Here is a 17493-nt window from a genome sequence, read left to right as displayed (position 1 = left end):
AGCCAAATGTTGAAGAAATCAAGTCTAATTCTCCTCTGTCTCAGAATCAACAACTCCAAAAGCTAGAGGATAAAACCCTGCAAAACAAAACCAAAAGCACAAGTATAAGCAAAAAAAGGAAATTGCAGTTTTTGAAAACAAATCTTCTCAAATTTGAAAGGAAACCAAAAGGCAAATCCATGATCCAAGTACTAAAACTAAGTTTAAAACACATTTATGTTCATGAGCAGTTGCAACATTCCCACAGACATACAAAAATTATTAAGAAAATCGAATTATGAAACAAGAAACCGCAATGCAGTTTCTGCTAAAAAATTGCAACAAATGAAATCTGCAATACATTACAGTAACCATACCTTGATTTCCATTCTTTCCGGAAGCACAGAGAAGCTGCCCCTTGTACTTGCTCTTCAAAAACGTAGCATCAATGAACAACAAAGGTATGCAATATTGAAATCCAGCAATGCAACCGCCAAACGACACAAAAAATCGTCTAAAGCGATTAATTCCAGCTTCACATTCAAGAGTGCAAAGAGAACTGGGTTAGTTTCCTTTACGGATCCGCATACCACACTAACTCGTTGAAGGACTTCGACTCATCACCGTGAACGTTCAATTTAGCTAACTCTTTGCCAAACCATGCATGGTAGTATGAAATATCTATACCATAATAATCTTTGAACTTGTGTATAATCTCAACTGGCTTCACTATGGTTTTGCACGAATTCTATCCACAATGAGGGAGGACACCACACGAGACCTCATCATCTTACTCTTTGATTCCTATATCCGACCCGCACATGTATGCACATTATTTAATGTCCGAATTACAAAACAGCCAGTAGCTTCACAACGAGAAGCATAAACACGCCAGCTACAACCCTTTAATTTCTTATTCGAACAAATAGCAACCACCCGCTTCTTGTCATTGCCGGCATATAAAAAATTAAATCCTACTTCAAGAGCGTACTTGCACAATTTCAAACGGAACTCCTCTGCACCACCGTCAAACTTCGCCCTACATGATGTATGTATCGTCTCCCACTCATTTGACAACAAAGGCTTAGCACTTGCTCTCTTCAACCTGCCCAAAAATTCATTTCTGTCTTTGACAGTACTAGAACATGACGACTCGCCCTTTTCACATGCTATCAACTCCTTATTTACACAAAAATCACCACTATATTCACTGCTCCCGTATAAATCCTTCACTAAAATATCAATACTCTTCTCATTTGATACAAACAAAAATGTCCTCATCATGTCCAAATCGCTATCCGTTTCTAGAAAACAACTCGGATAACTGGGCAGCGAATACCGTAACGTAAAACAACCCAACTGCAAACCCTTAAACCTTAGACACAAAGTCTTCAAAATATCAACCATGGATGACTCTGATGAAACTGAAAACATAATGGTTTCCGACTTATATGTGCACTTGGCAATGACACACACCTCCATTAGCCTTGAAAATGCAAACAAAACAACAAACAAAAACAGAAAACAATTTCAAATCAGTAAATAATGTACATGAGCAGTTGTAAAATTCCAATAGACTTCCAAATATTAGTCTGAAATCAAATTATGAAATAAGAAATGCAGTTTACAAAACTACAACAAGCAGATGCAGTTTATGACAGAAAATCAAAACAATTCGAATAGAAACCAAAAGGAAACCACGATAAAAGTACTAAAACTAAATTCCATAAACATACAAGTCGATATAAACGAAAACAGGTTCTAAAGTACTCATACCTCAAAACTTAGGACTGCCAAAAATCTCCACAACCAAACAGCACTTAAAATCAAGTCTGATCACAAAGCGAAGAATATAGGGTTTAGCATTGAACGTCACAAGATCGCACCGCAAAATTGAGCCACAAAACTGAGCTCGAAATACTTGAACTAAGGAGAACATAAATCACCCAAAACTGATAGTCATTCAGCATGCAAATCGAGCAGCGTAGCAAAAAGAAAAGCAGAAAAGCGAAGAAAATAAAAGGAAAACCTACTAGAAAATTGAGCTCCAACGGCGGATCCACAACCACACTCAAAGCGAAAAGAAAGAGAAACTCGCGTAGTTTAAATATTCGGAGGTAAAAGCGTCATTTAATTTGTAGGTTTACAGATGGGCCAGGCTTTTTAAGAAGAAGGGTAGAATTGTCTTTTCATTTGTTATTTTTAAGCTGGTCCAACGAATCTGGGCTAGTCTTTGACTTAATCTAAAATAGCAATTTTTTCTTATGTATTAAAACCCGAACCAAAATACCTAATATCTCACTTACTAATTAGTAAACCTAATTATGTCTAATACCTAATTTTTCTTAATATCAATGGGGGAATTTCACTTGGGATTTATTTCAACAATGGAAAGAAGTATGACTAGACCAATAACTAACTAGTATGTACATTAAAATCTTAATTTATTGAATTAGGATTCTACTTAGGTACGTTAATAATATTTAGGTCATCTCCGTCATAAGGTTAAATGTAATCTAGGGTTATAATTTTAGCCCTCCAAAATATTAATTTTTAAAGAATAGTGTATGGCTAAATTTTTCCATCGCCAGCCATGGAGGGCTATATTTTAGGACCCTCCATATTTTATTATTTTGAGAAAAACCGTTGTACAACACTCATGCATTCCACTGTTATATATTGTTTAATTTAATTAAACTACTATTTAGGGACAATATTCCAGATATATGTGTACGTTGATAAGAATTTGAAGAAATTTGGAGGTATTTTGAAAAGAAAAAAATTGCTGCATTTCAAAAGGTTCTGACATCCCAATGGTCAGAACCAATTGTTTATAATTAAAAACAAAAAGAAAAGAAAACTAAATGCCTCCCAGCTTCTAATGGTTGTGTTATGTCTTTTTCCGATTGTAATAATATAACACAACCCATGGTTCATCATGGAAAAATCTTTTGATAACGAAGCTTAAATTCCCATGGCTTCAAGGAAATTGGGTATAGCAGCGAGGTGTGTATGCTTCGTGCTTTATGGTATCAGTGAAAGATCACTAATATGGCCTTGTAGTTTCGTTTGGGTAGTTTTCCTTTCTTTGGGTTGGCCTGTGTTTTTAGCCTGATCTTGTGCTTTGTTTGCTGAGTCTTTTTGTAGTTTTTGTTGGGCTTAATTGGGCCCTTTGGTTGTTGGTTGAGTTGTTGCCATTTGTTTCTTTATTATTTTTAAATTTTTTTATAGGTTCCCATTTGTTTCTTGTCTCTTTATGCTGCACTCGAATTCAAATTTTTTTTCTCGTTATTTAAATTAAATTAAAGTAGAATATCGTTTGTATAAAATAAAATATAAATGTAGGTTATAACATGTGTACGTATGAATTTTTAATTTTATTCTATGTGAGTTTTTAAGTTTTTAACCCACTTTGTATTTTTGCCAAGTTTTCATACAACGGAAAAGACAAAATATCTGAAACATATCAGATTCAACATTACTGCTGTATTTATTAGCTTTGTTTTTCCAGAATACGTACATTAATTCAAACATCAATACATTTATTATTAGCTTTGTTTTTTCAGAAGCATATACGAACCTACTTCACGGGATACTGTTTTTCTTTCCCTTTTCTCATTGTGATATGTGGGAAGAAATCTGCAATGCCAATTTCAAAAGGCTCATATTTTAAAATCGGAAAGACTTATGAAGATCTTAGAACTCAAGTGATTAAATTTTTTTAATCTTTTACTCAAAGTTCTATGTTCTTTTAATATCGTTTGTAAAAATAATAATAATAATAATAATTGGTAAAACTTTAAACAGATTCTAAGATTGCGTTTTGGCGAAAAACAAATTGAAGTGCTTTTGAGTTATAAAAACCCTTTTTGAATAAAACACTTTATTTTTTTAAATTCTTCTACTAAAAATACTTTACCCACTCCTACTAAGGCTGAGCTTAATAGGAGCAAGAGACTTGGTGGCAACAACTAGAATGAAATATGTTGACGCAGAAAAATGGTTTTGTACTTTTCCCGCGCAACTTAGTTATATGTTTTTCCTTCGGTATGCTATGGCCTCGGTAGGGCGTTATACCTGTAAGATAGTAAACGCTCGGTAAGTCCTAGGGCACCGGTGTGATACCTGCCGAATGCTCTCCGATGCTTAAGTAAGTCGGATTTGATAAGTTTGAACTACAGATCAATAGGCAGTATGCCGTGAGTTACGATTGATTACCTCCAAACCAACTGTGGTAGCTGTCCTCTTTTATAGGCCTTGGGAGGTGTGCAATTTGTTTAGAGTTTCGATGTGGGGTGTGGACATCGATTATGGGACTGCCACGTGTCCACGAGGTGAGATTGCCCTAATGATGCGACCGGTAGGAATGATGCCGAAGAAAGGTGCCGAAGGCTCCCATAGCTCGGGTTTGGTCCACGTGTCCGATGTTCATTGGCTGCTCATTTTGGTATAAACAAAATATTATTTAATCGTGGAAATGTCATGTCAGGTGCACTTAACAAAAGTGTTTATGAGTAGAAATATTTCATACATAAACAGTTTCAAATGTGCCCCTAAACTTAGAACAAGAAATTATGAAATTCGTTTCGTCTAAAAAAAATAACGAAGAAGCCGCAAATGTTTTGGTTGTACACAACTATTAACATTAGTTTAAACAAGTTTGTCAATACAATACAGATAATATATTGTGAATAAATTGCAGCGCAGCAATAATAAAACTAAAACTGGTGAAATGAAAGTAGGACTTCCATTCAACCATGAAAGCCATATGCTACCAGATGGAACAAGTCGTACACACGTAGTGTGAATAATAGTCTGAAACCATTGCCATATGTGGTTACCTAATCATTAGTTTTTCTCTTTTAATACCAGAGAGGTTACCTAATTAATATTCTTAGATTTTATTCATTTCAAATTCTTATTATATAATTGATGCAGATACCAGAGCAAGAACAAAAGATAGGCCAAATTTTTTTAAATATTAATGTAATTAATCATCTCTACTCGTAAACATTATCTTATAAGAATATATCAGGTTTGGAATTTGCCCATAAAAAATGATTAAATTATCCAAAATCAAATATTTTGATGGTCCTAGAAACCAAGGTGGGTGTGGTCCATGTTTCTGGTGAATTCTGAAACCCTAATTGTTTAGTTCCAACGTATTGTTTTGGTCTCACAGGACAACACATCATCCAAATTGCTCATTTCAGGCAAGCTCATGTGAAAGGTTGCCTTTGCTTCCTTCATGGGCAACCACCCAAATGGTGGAAATTTGAGAGTACAGAAACTGCCAAAGTTCCTAGAAACAGTCAAAGTAAATTCTGGGTTTCTCTGCCAAAGTTCCTAGAAACAGTCAAAGTAAATTTTGGGTTTCTCTCTTCTTTCTCTTGCTTAAAGGTTGGAGCAATGAGATGATATCTTGTGTTAGTGACAGTCTTTTGTTAGTTAGAAGTATATAAAAATGTCATTAAAGACTTTTAGCAGTATAATATCTTTTGTCAGTACAATTGAGAATAAAAATTGCCTGAGTTCTTGGAAATAGTCAAAGCAAAATTTAGAATCTCTTTTTTTTTTTCTTCTTACAATGTGTTTAGCTCGGGAGAAGTTACCACCAATATAGCACACCGATATGATGTTAGGAGTTCATTCAAAAATTGTATCCAATCATTAATACAATATGCTTAGAGCTCATTCAAAAAATTAAAGTTACTATGTGTTTATAAATACTTTTATTGAATGCAAGTTGAAACTCTTACAAAAAAATTCAAGTACTTCTTAAATAATCATTTAAAAAGCACTTCTATAATTCTGAAGCACAATTAATATTCGAAGTTTATTTTTTTAATATAAACGATAATCTAAACTATAGAGGATGAGATTTCTCACATACACACTACCACAATGCAGTGAAAGTCCTTTTCCATTAGGTTAGACCCATTGACACTTTTTCCTATTAAGTTTTCGAGAGTCAAAAATTGCTTTAAACCTGTTCATATATAGTCGCAATACAACCTTAATCTTTTTGTAGGAAATATATTTATTTGGCAACAATTACAACCCTATTGTTATCACCCCACAAAAATCCATTAAAAACCTAATAGGAGCTGTGTGAATTTGGGAATTCAAATTTCATAGCCTTTTATTTATTATTTTATTTATTTTTATCAGGCAAATGAACCCTATTTGAAATCGAGCAGCGTCCCATTGTAGAAATTAAAGGCGTCAACGTGCTTTGAAACAAAAACAAAAAAAAAAAAAAAAAACAAAAAAGAACAAAACAAAAAGACTGGAATATTCAAACATCGCGTGCGGGTAGAGGCAAAATTGGTCCACGCTTGGGTAAAATTTAATTTAACAAACAATAAAATAAAAATAGTTGAGTAATTTTTTTTTTGTGTTCAATTTCAAACCTTTAAGAAATTAAACCCGAGAAACAGAAACCGAATATTTTATTTTCAAAACACATAAGAAACAAAAAGAAAACCAAGATAAAAGCACAAAACAAAAACACATTTAGTGATTCTGAAGCATACAGACAACAAAGGCCATCGATGGCCAGCACCGATGCGAACAAGGCACTCTTTTTCTTCAATTTCCATATCCGGGTAATACGCGTGTTGTTTCTGGGCTCGTCGTTCGATTTTCTTTTGTCTTTGTTCTTGTTTGAGGTGTTGCAATCTCAATTCTTTGTTTGCATTAGTATTTAGGAGCGAGACCCAGTTGTTATTTTGCTTCAACTGGTGGCTCGTGGAGGCATTTGGCTTGGAAATCTCGTCTGGGTATCTGTGTTTTGGTCTGTTCTTTGTTCTTTATGTTGTGGTTTTGTTTTTTCTTTTGATTAGTAATGGTTTTGGAGGGGAATGGGGTTTTGTTTTGTTTTTAATTTTTAATTTTTATTGTTGCAGGATTTATCATACTGCTATTTTAAAGTGAGGGAAGTTAGGTTTTGGCAAAATCCCAGCTTTTAGTTTGAAAATTGGTATCTGGGTGGAAATTTGTATGGGAATTTGTTTTCTCTCTCTCTGAAATTTGCTTTCATCAATGATTATGGTGAGAAGGTAGGCTTTGGAAAGCTTAGTTTAAACTCTTGTTGATGAATTGTTTTGTAGTGCAGCTTTGAATTGGGGTTTATTGTATTGAGTAAGCTGGTTCCTTTTGTCCTAAAAAATTAAAAAAAGCTGGTTGCTTGGTTTTAAATGAGGAATGGGATTTGCTTTAGTTTTAAGTTTTTCTTGTCAAATTCCAAACTTATTGTTGTTAGAGCAAATGACGAATGTGGGTTTTAGTCAAGCCCAGTTCTGAATCGATCTGAGTTTGTCCTCATCTTGCTGAATATGTTTATAAATCTGCAAATTTGTTACCTATGTAACAATGGAAGCTGGAAATGGAAGTTTCAGTTTTGGTTTTGGTTTATCATGATTTCTTTTAACTTCGTTCTTCTGTCTTATATCACTTTTAAAGCAGAAAGACTTTCCATTTTTACTTCAAAATATTTTCAAGGGGCATGATTTCTTCTCCAATCTCTATAAAGTCCTTTCTTCTTTTTCTTATGAACTTTTTTGTTGCTACCATAATAATTATGCAATAATAACAGTTGGATATTGATTTTTAAACTAGAGATATTAAGCAAACATAGTTATTTTATAATTATGGAAATTCATAACTTACTGCACCCTTTTCTTGTAATACTCACTATCAAAACAAATTCCACAGTTCATACCAGTAATCAATTTTCCAGCATTTTTAGAGCTAGAAGGGCACTTACAGAGCTAATATGAAAAAATCCAGATATTTATAGGTGTAAGGTCCACCCTAGGAGATTGAGAATCTCTTAGCTGCCAAGCAGGAGTCTTTTCCAAGCTCATTAGATATCCGAAAGCAACTGTAGGTTGCATCAACTGAACTGACTTTGCTCATATCTCATAACATTTCTAAGTGTTTTGCGCTGACTAACCAGTGCCATACTGTGTCTATTTCATGAAAGTTTGATGCTAACCTTGTTTTTTGTGTTTTTTCTGGATTTTGGACAAGAGTTGAATAATAAATTGTGTAGAAAGTATTTCATTCATAGCATGTGATATACCATTTTGTTTTTTTAATATTTTGTTTGACAGAAATAGCATGTCCATGGAGAATTGAGAGTGGAACAGAGGGCAAGTTGAATATAGTTTTGGGTCTTTGAGCCATAATTTTTTTTAAGATTTGAATCACTCGTGTCTTCTTGGGGAACTTTGCAAGGGGTTCTTCGATTTGAATCATTCGTGACTCCTGGGGTCATTTTGCAAGGGGGTTCTTGAGTCTCACTTAACAGTTCAGATTATGACATGGCAATGGCAAAGTTGGAGACAGGTAGTATGCTCAATAAAACTTCCCCTGGTTTGGGTGGAAAAAATGGTCTTTATTCAACCAATGGCGTGCATGAGTTACTTGAGTGCCCTGTCTGCACAAATTTGATGTACCCTCCTATTCATCAGGTACATTTGCAGTCCAGATATGTTATGTTTCACCTGAATTTTCTGTTTAACAATTGAAATTAATATTACTATATATCACAAAATCATGCAGCCTATAATATTCTTTGAAAATTTATTGGTGTTGCCTTTATATTTCCTATGGCAGAACATTCAGTGAATGCAATTGCAATCATGAAATGTTTTCTACTTACTTCACTTTAAATGTTTTATAATGTATTTAAATGATGTTACAAATTAAATATTATTTACAGTCAACTTCTTCTCATCACTGGATAAAACATAGGATTGCATTTTTAATTACTTTTAAAAAAGAAAAATGAGAAAAAAGAAATTATTGACCAAATGCAACAGACATGAATTAATGGTTTCAAGCATAAAGGCTCTTTCCCCCCCTTTCCCCACCCCACCAACCAAAGTGACCTTGACAAGACATGAATATATTATTTTCTGAGGGATTTTCTGTAAAGCCTCCATGAAGGAGGCTAGAGTTCTTACTTTTCTCGTTACATATGGGAAAATTATTAACAAAGCAATGGTTGAAAGGAAAGAAAATGTTATGGGTGCATACATGGTAGCACATATGGTGTAGGTAATTGTAGTGGATTATATATTTTTAGTTTAGATGACATTGAGTATTAGGCTTAATAGGTGTGGGGTCAGCTCATTGTCAATGAAGCTTTTAACTGTCGGTTTCCAGTGGTGGAGTGGATGGTTTAAGGAGGGAATATCTTTTGGAAGTTTGGTTGCTCCAGTGTAAAAAATAATTCTCATGAGGGTTTGAAGAGTATGCTTTGCAATTGTAGAGGAATATTGTTTTGGCTTGACTTGTAAACTTCGGTTGCTTTTTATTTTTTTATTTTTGGGATTGACAGTTGAAACTAATGTCTGGACTCATCATCTTCATATAGTATCTTATGATAAGTTTGCATGATAGTTCTGTGATGCTTCTTTGCTTTAATTTGTTGTAAACTCAGTTCAGTATGTAAAATTGGATAGAACAATCATGCAATCCCCCTTTCTTCGGCCAAAAAAAAAAAAAAAATTTGTCTCTGTAGTGTAGATGTGACTCCTTCATTTTAGTTGTTATTGTTGACTTAATTTATTCAATCATTTGTATTATTGTTCGTACTATCCAGAGTCTATTATACAGTGGAGTAAACCGTTTTATTTTACTACTTTTAATTTTTAGGTTTTCTGAACACTAAATTCAGTAAATTGCAATGCCCCATGTGCCTTTTACTCAAGTGATAAAATTCTTTGCTTATTGACTTTTTGGGGTCAGATTTCCATGAATCCCCTTGAAGTGACCAATTTCTATCACTTTCTCGTCTCTAATTTCTTATCTTCTTTTAATTGAACCCTAGGGGCAGTGTCTTATGATCCGATATCACATGTTCTTTTTTAATCAATCCTTATGTTTCTAAATTCTTATTTTGCAGTGTCCAAATGGTCACACATTATGTTCAGACTGCAAGATTAGGGTGCACAATTGTTGTCCCACTTGCCGCTATGAACTTGGAGATATAAGGTGTTTGGCTTTGGAGAAAGTTGCTGAATCATTGGAACTTCCATGCAGATACCAGAGTTTAGGCTGTCATGATATATTTCCATACTACAGCAAGCTCAAACATGAGCAACACTGTCGGTTTCGTCTATACAATTGCCCTTATGCTGGATCTGAGTGCTCTGTTACGGGTGATATCCCTACTCTTGTTGGGCATCTTAAGGAGGATCACAAGGTTGACATGCATGATGGGTGTACCTTCAACCATAGATATGTTAAAGCAAACCCAAATGAAGTTGAAAATGCGACTTGGATGCTAACTGTAAGTTTTTCTTTGATTTTGTTGAACATTTTTATAAGAAAAAGTATAAAATCTGGTAGTTTAACCCTCCTTTTGTTATGGTCCATCTTTTGTGCTATGCCTCTTATTGATTCCTCTTGGCTACCTATTCTATATATGGAAGTCTGACCTGCATCTTGAATTTTGTTTTCTCTTGCAGGTCTTTAATTGTTTTGGAAGACAGTTCTGTTTGCACTTTGAAGCCTTCCAGCTAGGCATGGCTCCAGTCTACATGGCCTTTTTACGATTCATGGGTGATGACATTGAGGCTAAGAAATTCAGCTACAGTTTGGAAGTTGGCGCAAATGGCCGTAAGCTAATATGGCAGGGAATTCCTAGGAGTATCCGGGACAGTCATAGAAAAGTTCGTGACAGCCAAGATGGACTCATTATTCAGAGGAATCTAGCTCTGTATTTCTCTGGTGGGGATAAGCAAGAACTAAAGTTGAGGATTACTGGCCGTATATGGAAAGAAGAATGAAGATCTGGATAGATGGTTTGTGTTTAGGTGTACAGTTAAAAACTCTGAGAATGGCTAGGGTAGCCCCATATTGAAGCATCAAATGTATTTCGTTTGGGTTTTTCGTTTAAAGTTGGAGTTTAAGTGATTGAGCTTGAGGGTATTTTGCAAACTGATTTATCTGCTGACTGCCTGCCAGATCAGAGTTGCAACCTAGTGTTCGAAATGGATATCTGAATTATTCGATGGGTTGATGGAAGTGCAGCAGGATGTCCCTGTTTTGAAGCAATAATTTTGTTTGGTTATTGTGTATGCTTTACCCTCAAGACTGACACGAAGTCCTTGGCTTCATATGTATCTAAATACACCTATTGCCATGTATTTGTACCTATGTGTTTCGGATGCAGTGTGGTCATTAACACCATATGGCCTGAGTTGATGAATCTATTCAAGAGATTTTCTTTTGCTTGGCTTGTTCTGAATCCATTCGAGAGTTTTTCTTTTACTTCAAATTCAGTTGACTGGAATGATGGATAGCAAGAGAACATTCTCTATAGCTTTCTAAGCTCACCTAAAATAAAATACTGCATTCTCTTGTCATGGAACAGCAGCTACATGCTTTTGGGTTGGACTGTTGCCTAACTCAGTCAATCCATTGACCACAAAATGTGACAGGAACATGACATGATAGCAACATTTTGTTGGGGAAAAACGGTGTAGATCCCGGTCTCATTGTCCATTTCTCTCTCTCTTATCGCACGACACTTGTGAAAACAAGGGCACTTATTGGGAAGAAAAACTTGCATATTCCGGTTTCATTACCTCTCTCTCTCCTTCTTGTCTTCTCTCTGTCTCTTGAAGTTGAGAGACTTCTTAGTCAGGTAAAATAAGTCTAAGAGAAGGAATGTACCTACATTGGTTACATTAGGATGGTCAAAGCTTATGGCAAGCAAGCAGCAAACTTCTGAGTAAGAGCTGTTATTGTAGGATCAAAAGATGAGAATTAACAAATAGATAGTTATATGATCCTAGTTAGTATCTTATCTGCTAAAGCGTAATATTAATATCAAACTTAATGTGACAATTATCATCCAAAGCATCTACTATGGATCCAAACCCTACTTTAGGTTGCCAGGATGACTTTGTAAATCAGAGACATTTTGAGCCTCATCTACAAGGGTCTGTCAAAAGCCCTGTAATAATTTTTCCAATTGGTTTCTTTTGTGGAATTTAATAATAAAAGAGAGTTCTTATTTATTTATTTATTTTTATCACAAACGGCTCCTAAACTCTTTTGAAGTCTTCATTTTAGTCTTTTAATTCTGAAATCAATCAATGCGGGTCGTTAATTTTTTATCTACACATCAATTTGAGTCATACTATCACATTCCATCAAAATTTTCGTTAAAATTGATAAACTTTAAATGGTATTTTCGTTCAAATATAGCTCATCAACGAAGGAAATAAAATAAAATTCACGTTTTTGCTCAACAAGGCGATATGAAAATTCAAATGATTGAAATGAAATTTTTTGAAAAGTTTAAGGACAGAACGTGATAAAAACTCATAATAAAATCAGTGTTGCATTGCATGGACCAAGAAATAAAAGAAAACCAGCAAATAAAAAGCATGAATTGCCCGGTGAATTTTGGGCCGTTGGATGGGCACATCAATCTCACAAAGATGAGAAAAATAGCAAATAAAATGGGGGACGTGCAACGTGGGGGCATGTAAAGGCAGACGAAGTAGGGTTGGTTTTAGCGGTTAAAGTCCCGTAGGCCGAGTTTCCCGCGAAACAGAGAAGCATGTGCCCTCCGTCGTCCCAAAACGGACCCCTTCCCTCACAAAATACACAAATCTTGTTTTCTTTCTCCTCTGTTTCCTCTGTTTCTTCTCTGTCCCTCCTCCCCTCCGCTTCCGCTCCCCCATCAGCTCATTTTCATCATTCAAATAATTTTTTTTTTCTTCTTCTTCTCTTCACCTTTTTTTTAAAAAAAAAAAAAAAAATTTGTAGAATATTGGCATTACCTCTGTGATTGGTTGCATTCTGACAATAGGTAATTACCCTTATGATTTTTTTTTCTTTTTGGGTTACCCTGAAACTAAACAGATCTTAATTTGTTGATGGTTTCTTTGTTCAATTTTTTTCTTCATAAATTTGGGACAAAAAAGGAACATAGAGCATGCCATTTGGAAGCTAATTTGTCCTCTTTTGGAGGTTTTTTGTTTCATTATAAAGATTATAATTTGATATGGGAATTTTTGGAATTGCAGGAACAATTTTTATTCAGAAATTGTTTTGGGTGCTGAATAAAATTGGTAGCACTAGTTGTAATTGGTGTTACATGGGCCGTTGATTTTGGTGTGCCACCACAACTTTGAACAATGTCGTGCTGCGGGGGTGCGGAGGAGGAAAACTTTGGTCCACCTGCTAATCAATATAACGCTGCCCCACCTAGAGGTGGAAGTACATATGGAGCAGGAGGTATTATTTTATTCCAATTTCTTTCTCTCTCTTAAAAAGAATAGGTAGTGTTTTCTTATTTGCTACATTGTGAGGTCCATAAGGTTGGTGTTGACTGTTAGCATTTAGCAGTTTGGTTGCCCAACATCTTAGCTCAAGTATGTTAGACGATCACTCGACTCCAAAAGCTTAACTCCTTAACACGCTCCCTCTCATGAACCCCGATCTTGTGCATGAGGGAGGGTGGATAAATGAGTTAGGGTGAGGATCAAGATAGGTCAAGGTTCAACGATTCTTTCTAATGTAATTGAAAAGAATAAGAGGTGGATGGGGTTTGAAGGTTGCATACCGACCGTCTCTTGAAACTAGAGCTCTGATACCATGTTAGACAATTACATAACTTTAAAAATATCTTGTTTGAAACCCCAAAAAGTTAAGTTCTTAGAGAATTTGTCAACTATATACATCAAGCTAGAATGTCCAACATTTTATCAACTTTCATGCATTACTTGTTGCACAAATTATGCACCTTGTCAAGCATTACAAACCATTGCATTGTGTGTTACAGGCAATGACAGAGGAGAGCCAAGGAGTTCCAATACGGTCAAAAGTGGAGCTCCACAGAAGGCCTTACCGATCGAAATACCGGCTATGCCATTGGATGAATTGAATAGGTTAACGGGTAACTTTGGTCAGAAGGCGTTGATAGGAGAAGGTTCTTATGGCCGAGTTTTCTATGCAAAATTGAGTAATGGTAAGAATGCTGCAATAAAGAAGTTGGATACATCACAAGAGCCAGACTCCGATTTCTCAGCACAAGTAAGATTTTGTGCCATAGTTATTTCCACATTCATGCTGCACATTTTACTCAAAATTTTGAATCAATCTTGTGCAGTTATCAACAGTGTCAAGACTTAAGCATGAGCATTTTGTGGAGTTGATGGGGTATTGCTTGGACGCAAATAATCGAATTTTGATATATGAGTTTGCAGCAATGGGCTCTTTACATGACATATTACATGGTATTCTGAGTTATATATTTGGTTTTTGTGTTTGCTTGTACATTTGTCTCTGTTGGAAACCGATTCATTGATTTGTTGTTCTAAGTGCAGGAAGGAAAGGAGTACAAGGGGCTGAACCAGGTCCAGTTCTTACTTGGAATCAGAGAATTAAAATTGCCTATGGTGCAGCCAAAGGCCTTGAGTATCTGCACGAAAAAATTCAACCTTCAATTGTTCATCGGCGATGTCAGATCCAGCAACGTCCTCCTCTTTGATGACCACGTCGCCAAAGTCGCAGACTTCAACTTGACAAATCAGTCATCTGACACAGCTGCGCGACTGCATTCGACTAGAGTCTTAGGAACATTTGGTTATCATGCTCCTGAGTAAGCCTTAGCTCTTGTTTTCTGAATGTTTGACATGATTCTACTACCTAATATAAATAATATTACTAGCTTAGAAGTTAAGCATTGGCGTGAGTTTGATATACTCTGTCCCCTGCAATGGTTAGAAAGAGATGCATAGTTTACATATTAAGGTTAGTATAATATACAGCATAATGTTTTCTTGCCAGATTCTGAATCTTGACCTTCTAATCTATGGTCAGGATTCACAGTCTGCGAACGTAAACATCTTATGTTGCTAGAAAGTCTGGAAATATATATCAATAATTTTTCTATTACCAGAGTCAGCCTTTCTGATCTTCAAACAAAGTTGAGCAAATGCATATCTTCCCATCTAATTTTAAAATCATTGCTTTTCTTTATTATTCAGGTATGCCATGACAGGGCAGATTACTCAGAAGAGTGATGTTTACAGTTTTGGGGTTGTTCTACTAGAGCTTTTGACAGGAAGAAAACCTGTAGATCATACAATGCCCAAGGGGCAACAGAGTCTTGTTACTTGGGTATGTACTTTTCTCACTGTCTCAGACTCTCTCAGTTGCTTTTAGTTCTACTTTTTCAAGCCTCTAACATAAACACACAAAAACCTTTACAGGCAACTCCAAGATTGAGTGAAGACAAAGTGAAGCAGTGTATTGATCCCAAGCTAAACAATGACTTCCAACAAAAGGCAATTGCTAAGGTCTGCTTTAGCATCCCTTCTCTTAACCATCTTACTATGAACAATTTTTGGAAATAGTTATAGCGTAATGCAATTCACACTCCTAATTTGTCAACCCGCACTCCTTTTGCTAGCGTTGTAAATAAGAAAATATTGATTTTTAAGCGTGCAGGTTCATAGCGGCCACCTAGATATATCACACGATAGATAAATGATTGATTCAAATTACCAATTTTTCTAACCATTAATTTTCATTGAATGTTTCAGTTGGCAGCAGTGGCAGCACTTTGTGTTCAGTATGAGGCGGACTTCAGGCCAAACATGACGATTGTTGTGAAGGCTCTACAGCCACTGCTTAACTCAAAACCTGCAGGCCCAGATTCAAAGGCCTAACAAATTTTCAATTCAACCCCAGAATAGAGCAACTTTGGCTTGTGTGTGCTTTGTAATGTATCTTTCTTGTTTGTAAACCTATTCCCATTTTGCTCCACTGAAACAAGAAACTCTCACAAGGGCATGTTCTGCATTGTCATTTATCTGATTCAATACCCGGTGAAAGATCATTTGCGTTTGGTAGATGGTATCGTGAAACTTTCATTAAAAACGCAAGCTACTTAGTTATTCCTCTAGTTTAATGAACCTTTTTGCATTTGCATATTTTTAATTCTCATGTCACTTGAGTAAGTGTTAGATATTGTGATTCGGATCGAACGCAATGGTCATTCTTTCTTACGGAACAAACTTCTTGAGAAAATCTCACATCTTCTTAGTTTTCTTTTTTGATTAACATGATGATTGATTATTTAAGGTACAAAGTAATTCTTTATATTTTTCGTCAAATAAAAAAGGAGATGTAACATGGTACAAAATGACTCTTTACGTTGAAAGAGAAGTCGAATCTAACAAAGATAATCTCATCTATACGTTTTGAGAATGTAAATTTTATGGATATCCATCAATAACTATGAGAGCAAAGAATAAAAACAGAGCCGAGTATAATTCTAAAAGCTAATTGTGTTCCATATCCACATAGAAAAGTCTAAAAGCTAGTATATATCATTTTCACATTACAATGCAGTCTCCTGCGTACATTGACTTGGCCCCACTTGGTATTAGACAATCCATGGGATGGGATCGCCATACACACAGAAAAGAGGGGTCCATATATGACACAATTTTATTCCCATGTTTAAGGCACTAGCATTCACGTCAATTTTGATAACATATATATATATATATATATATATTTTCTTGTCAAAGTCATAAGCGCAGTATAAATACAAAAATCTCAAAGGCTAGAACAAACGGCCCAGAAGGGCTACACCAAACACAGGGGGCAGATTAATACCCTCATCAAATATTTTGATAATATTTTGTTTTTACTGAGCAATTAATACCCCATACATACTTTGTTTGAACTTCATGTTTTGACGACAGAATGACTACACTATGCCCCATCCTCCTAACCAAAGGAGAAAAATGTCGACACAACCTCCACATAGGGACAAGAGCGCTGAAAGATTTATTAGTATAATTTTCTCTTTTGTTTTGTTAAATTGGTTCCAATAATTTATAATTTCTCATTGTTGAATAAAATATTTGGGGTGCTTCTTGTAGCATGCTAATTTGGTAATAATAGAATTGGAAAACAATTTCACCTTACTTAGGCTATACTTACCACACTTATGTTCAATTATTAGTATATATGTGGGCGAGCAAGCGTGACACTCTAATAAATATTTAAGTTAATCACTTGTTGTGCGTGTTTACTCGGCAATATGACAATACGATTTAAATAATCTATTTTGTATATGTTCATGTTCAAAAGTACGTTTTGAAAAAAAAGGTATAATTGCACGGATATAACTAGTAAAATGATCATATAAATACTTTCGATTACTTGCTTTTTGCAAGAACTATACTTGTATGGCTCAAGATATGGACGGTATTCTTGCATATAGCATCCAAACAATGTGGTATTGAAATTAACGAATGGTGAGGATAATCGGGTCTCAAGTGTGGAAACATTAACGATGAGTTAAGATAATGTAATGCTCGAATATATTGATTCATATATGGAGGGCATAATTAGAATGAGTTCTAATTTGTAAATATTATTTGTGATTAACCTTATTGTTATTCCCACTACCAGGTTAATTAGAATGGAAAATGTCCCAAGCAGTAGAGGTGAATAGTAGTTTTG

General features: G+C 35.2%; 2 protein-coding genes and 1 pseudogene across 4 annotated transcripts; all 3 read left to right on the top strand.

Moving 5' to 3' along the window:
• The first annotated feature begins 6421 nt into the window (after positions 1–6421).
• Positions 6422–11225, top strand: LOC148914315 (E3 ubiquitin-protein ligase SINAT2). Of its 3 annotated transcripts, XM_089043741.1 has the most exons (5): positions 6436–6587; positions 6888–7040; positions 8097–8456; positions 9896–10282; positions 10461–11225. In XM_089043741.1, the coding sequence occupies exons 3-5, from the start codon at positions 8307–8309 to the stop codon at positions 10779–10781; spliced, it is 858 nt and encodes a 285-aa protein (XP_088899867.1). In that variant the 5' UTR covers positions 6436–6587; positions 6888–7040; positions 8097–8306; the 3' UTR covers positions 10782–11225. The 3 variants fall into 3 exon arrangements, with proteins under 3 accessions (XP_088899866.1, XP_088899867.1, XP_088899865.1); XM_089043740.1 differs by lacking the exon at positions 6888–7040 and having other exon boundaries at positions 6422–6587; XM_089043739.1 differs by having other exon boundaries at positions 6442–8456.
• A 1380-nt stretch (positions 11226–12605) lies between these two features.
• Positions 12606–15913, top strand: LOC103339394 (protein CYTOSOLIC ABA RECEPTOR KINASE 4). The gene is made up of 8 exons (XM_008242677.3): positions 12606–12817; positions 13035–13245; positions 13793–14043; positions 14120–14246; positions 14337–14611; positions 15000–15132; positions 15225–15311; positions 15558–15913. Exons 4-8 carry the CDS (start codon positions 14205–14207, stop codon positions 15681–15683), a joined length of 663 nt encoding a protein of 220 aa, XP_008240899.2. The 5' UTR covers positions 12606–12817; positions 13035–13245; positions 13793–14043; positions 14120–14204; the 3' UTR covers positions 15684–15913.
• Positions 13146–14142, top strand: LOC148914314 (protein CYTOSOLIC ABA RECEPTOR KINASE 4 pseudogene; annotated as a pseudogene).
• Positions 15914–17493: the final 1580 nt, after the last annotated feature.

Source organism: Prunus mume, unplaced genomic scaffold (assembly GCF_029339155.1).
Source record: "Prunus mume cultivar Tortuosa unplaced genomic scaffold, ASM2933915v1 scaffold21, whole genome shotgun sequence".
In the NCBI taxonomy this organism is placed as follows: domain Eukaryota; kingdom Viridiplantae; phylum Streptophyta; class Magnoliopsida; order Rosales; family Rosaceae; genus Prunus; species Prunus mume.
The sequence above is the reverse complement of the archived record's forward strand: the minus strand, read 5'-3'. Positions and strand labels throughout refer to the sequence as shown.

What these genes read in the sequence shown, in the direction of transcription:
- LOC103339394 (XM_008242677.3), top strand. Translation starts at nt 14,205, where the DNA reads ATGAGTTTGCAGCAATGGGCTCTTTACATGACATATTACATG. An exon ending in TTTGGTTATCATGCTCCTGA is followed by an intron (nt 14,612 to 14,999) that starts GTAAGCCTTAGC and finishes TTTATTATTCAG; the next exon opens with GTATGCCATGACAGGGCAGA. An exon ending in AACAAAAGGCAATTGCTAAG is followed by an intron (nt 15,312 to 15,557) that starts GTCTGCTTTAGC and finishes TGAATGTTTCAG; the next exon opens with TTGGCAGCAGTGGCAGCACT.
- LOC148914315 (XM_089043740.1), top strand. Translation starts at nt 8,307, where the DNA reads ATGGCAATGGCAAAGTTGGAGACAGGTAGTATGCTCAATAAAACTTCC. An exon ending in TGTACCCTCCTATTCATCAG is followed by an intron (nt 8,457 to 9,895) that starts GTACATTTGCAG and finishes CTTATTTTGCAG; the next exon opens with TGTCCAAATGGTCACACATT. An exon ending in ATGCGACTTGGATGCTAACT is followed by an intron (nt 10,283 to 10,460) that starts GTAAGTTTTTCT and finishes TTTCTCTTGCAG; the next exon opens with GTCTTTAATTGTTTTGGAAG.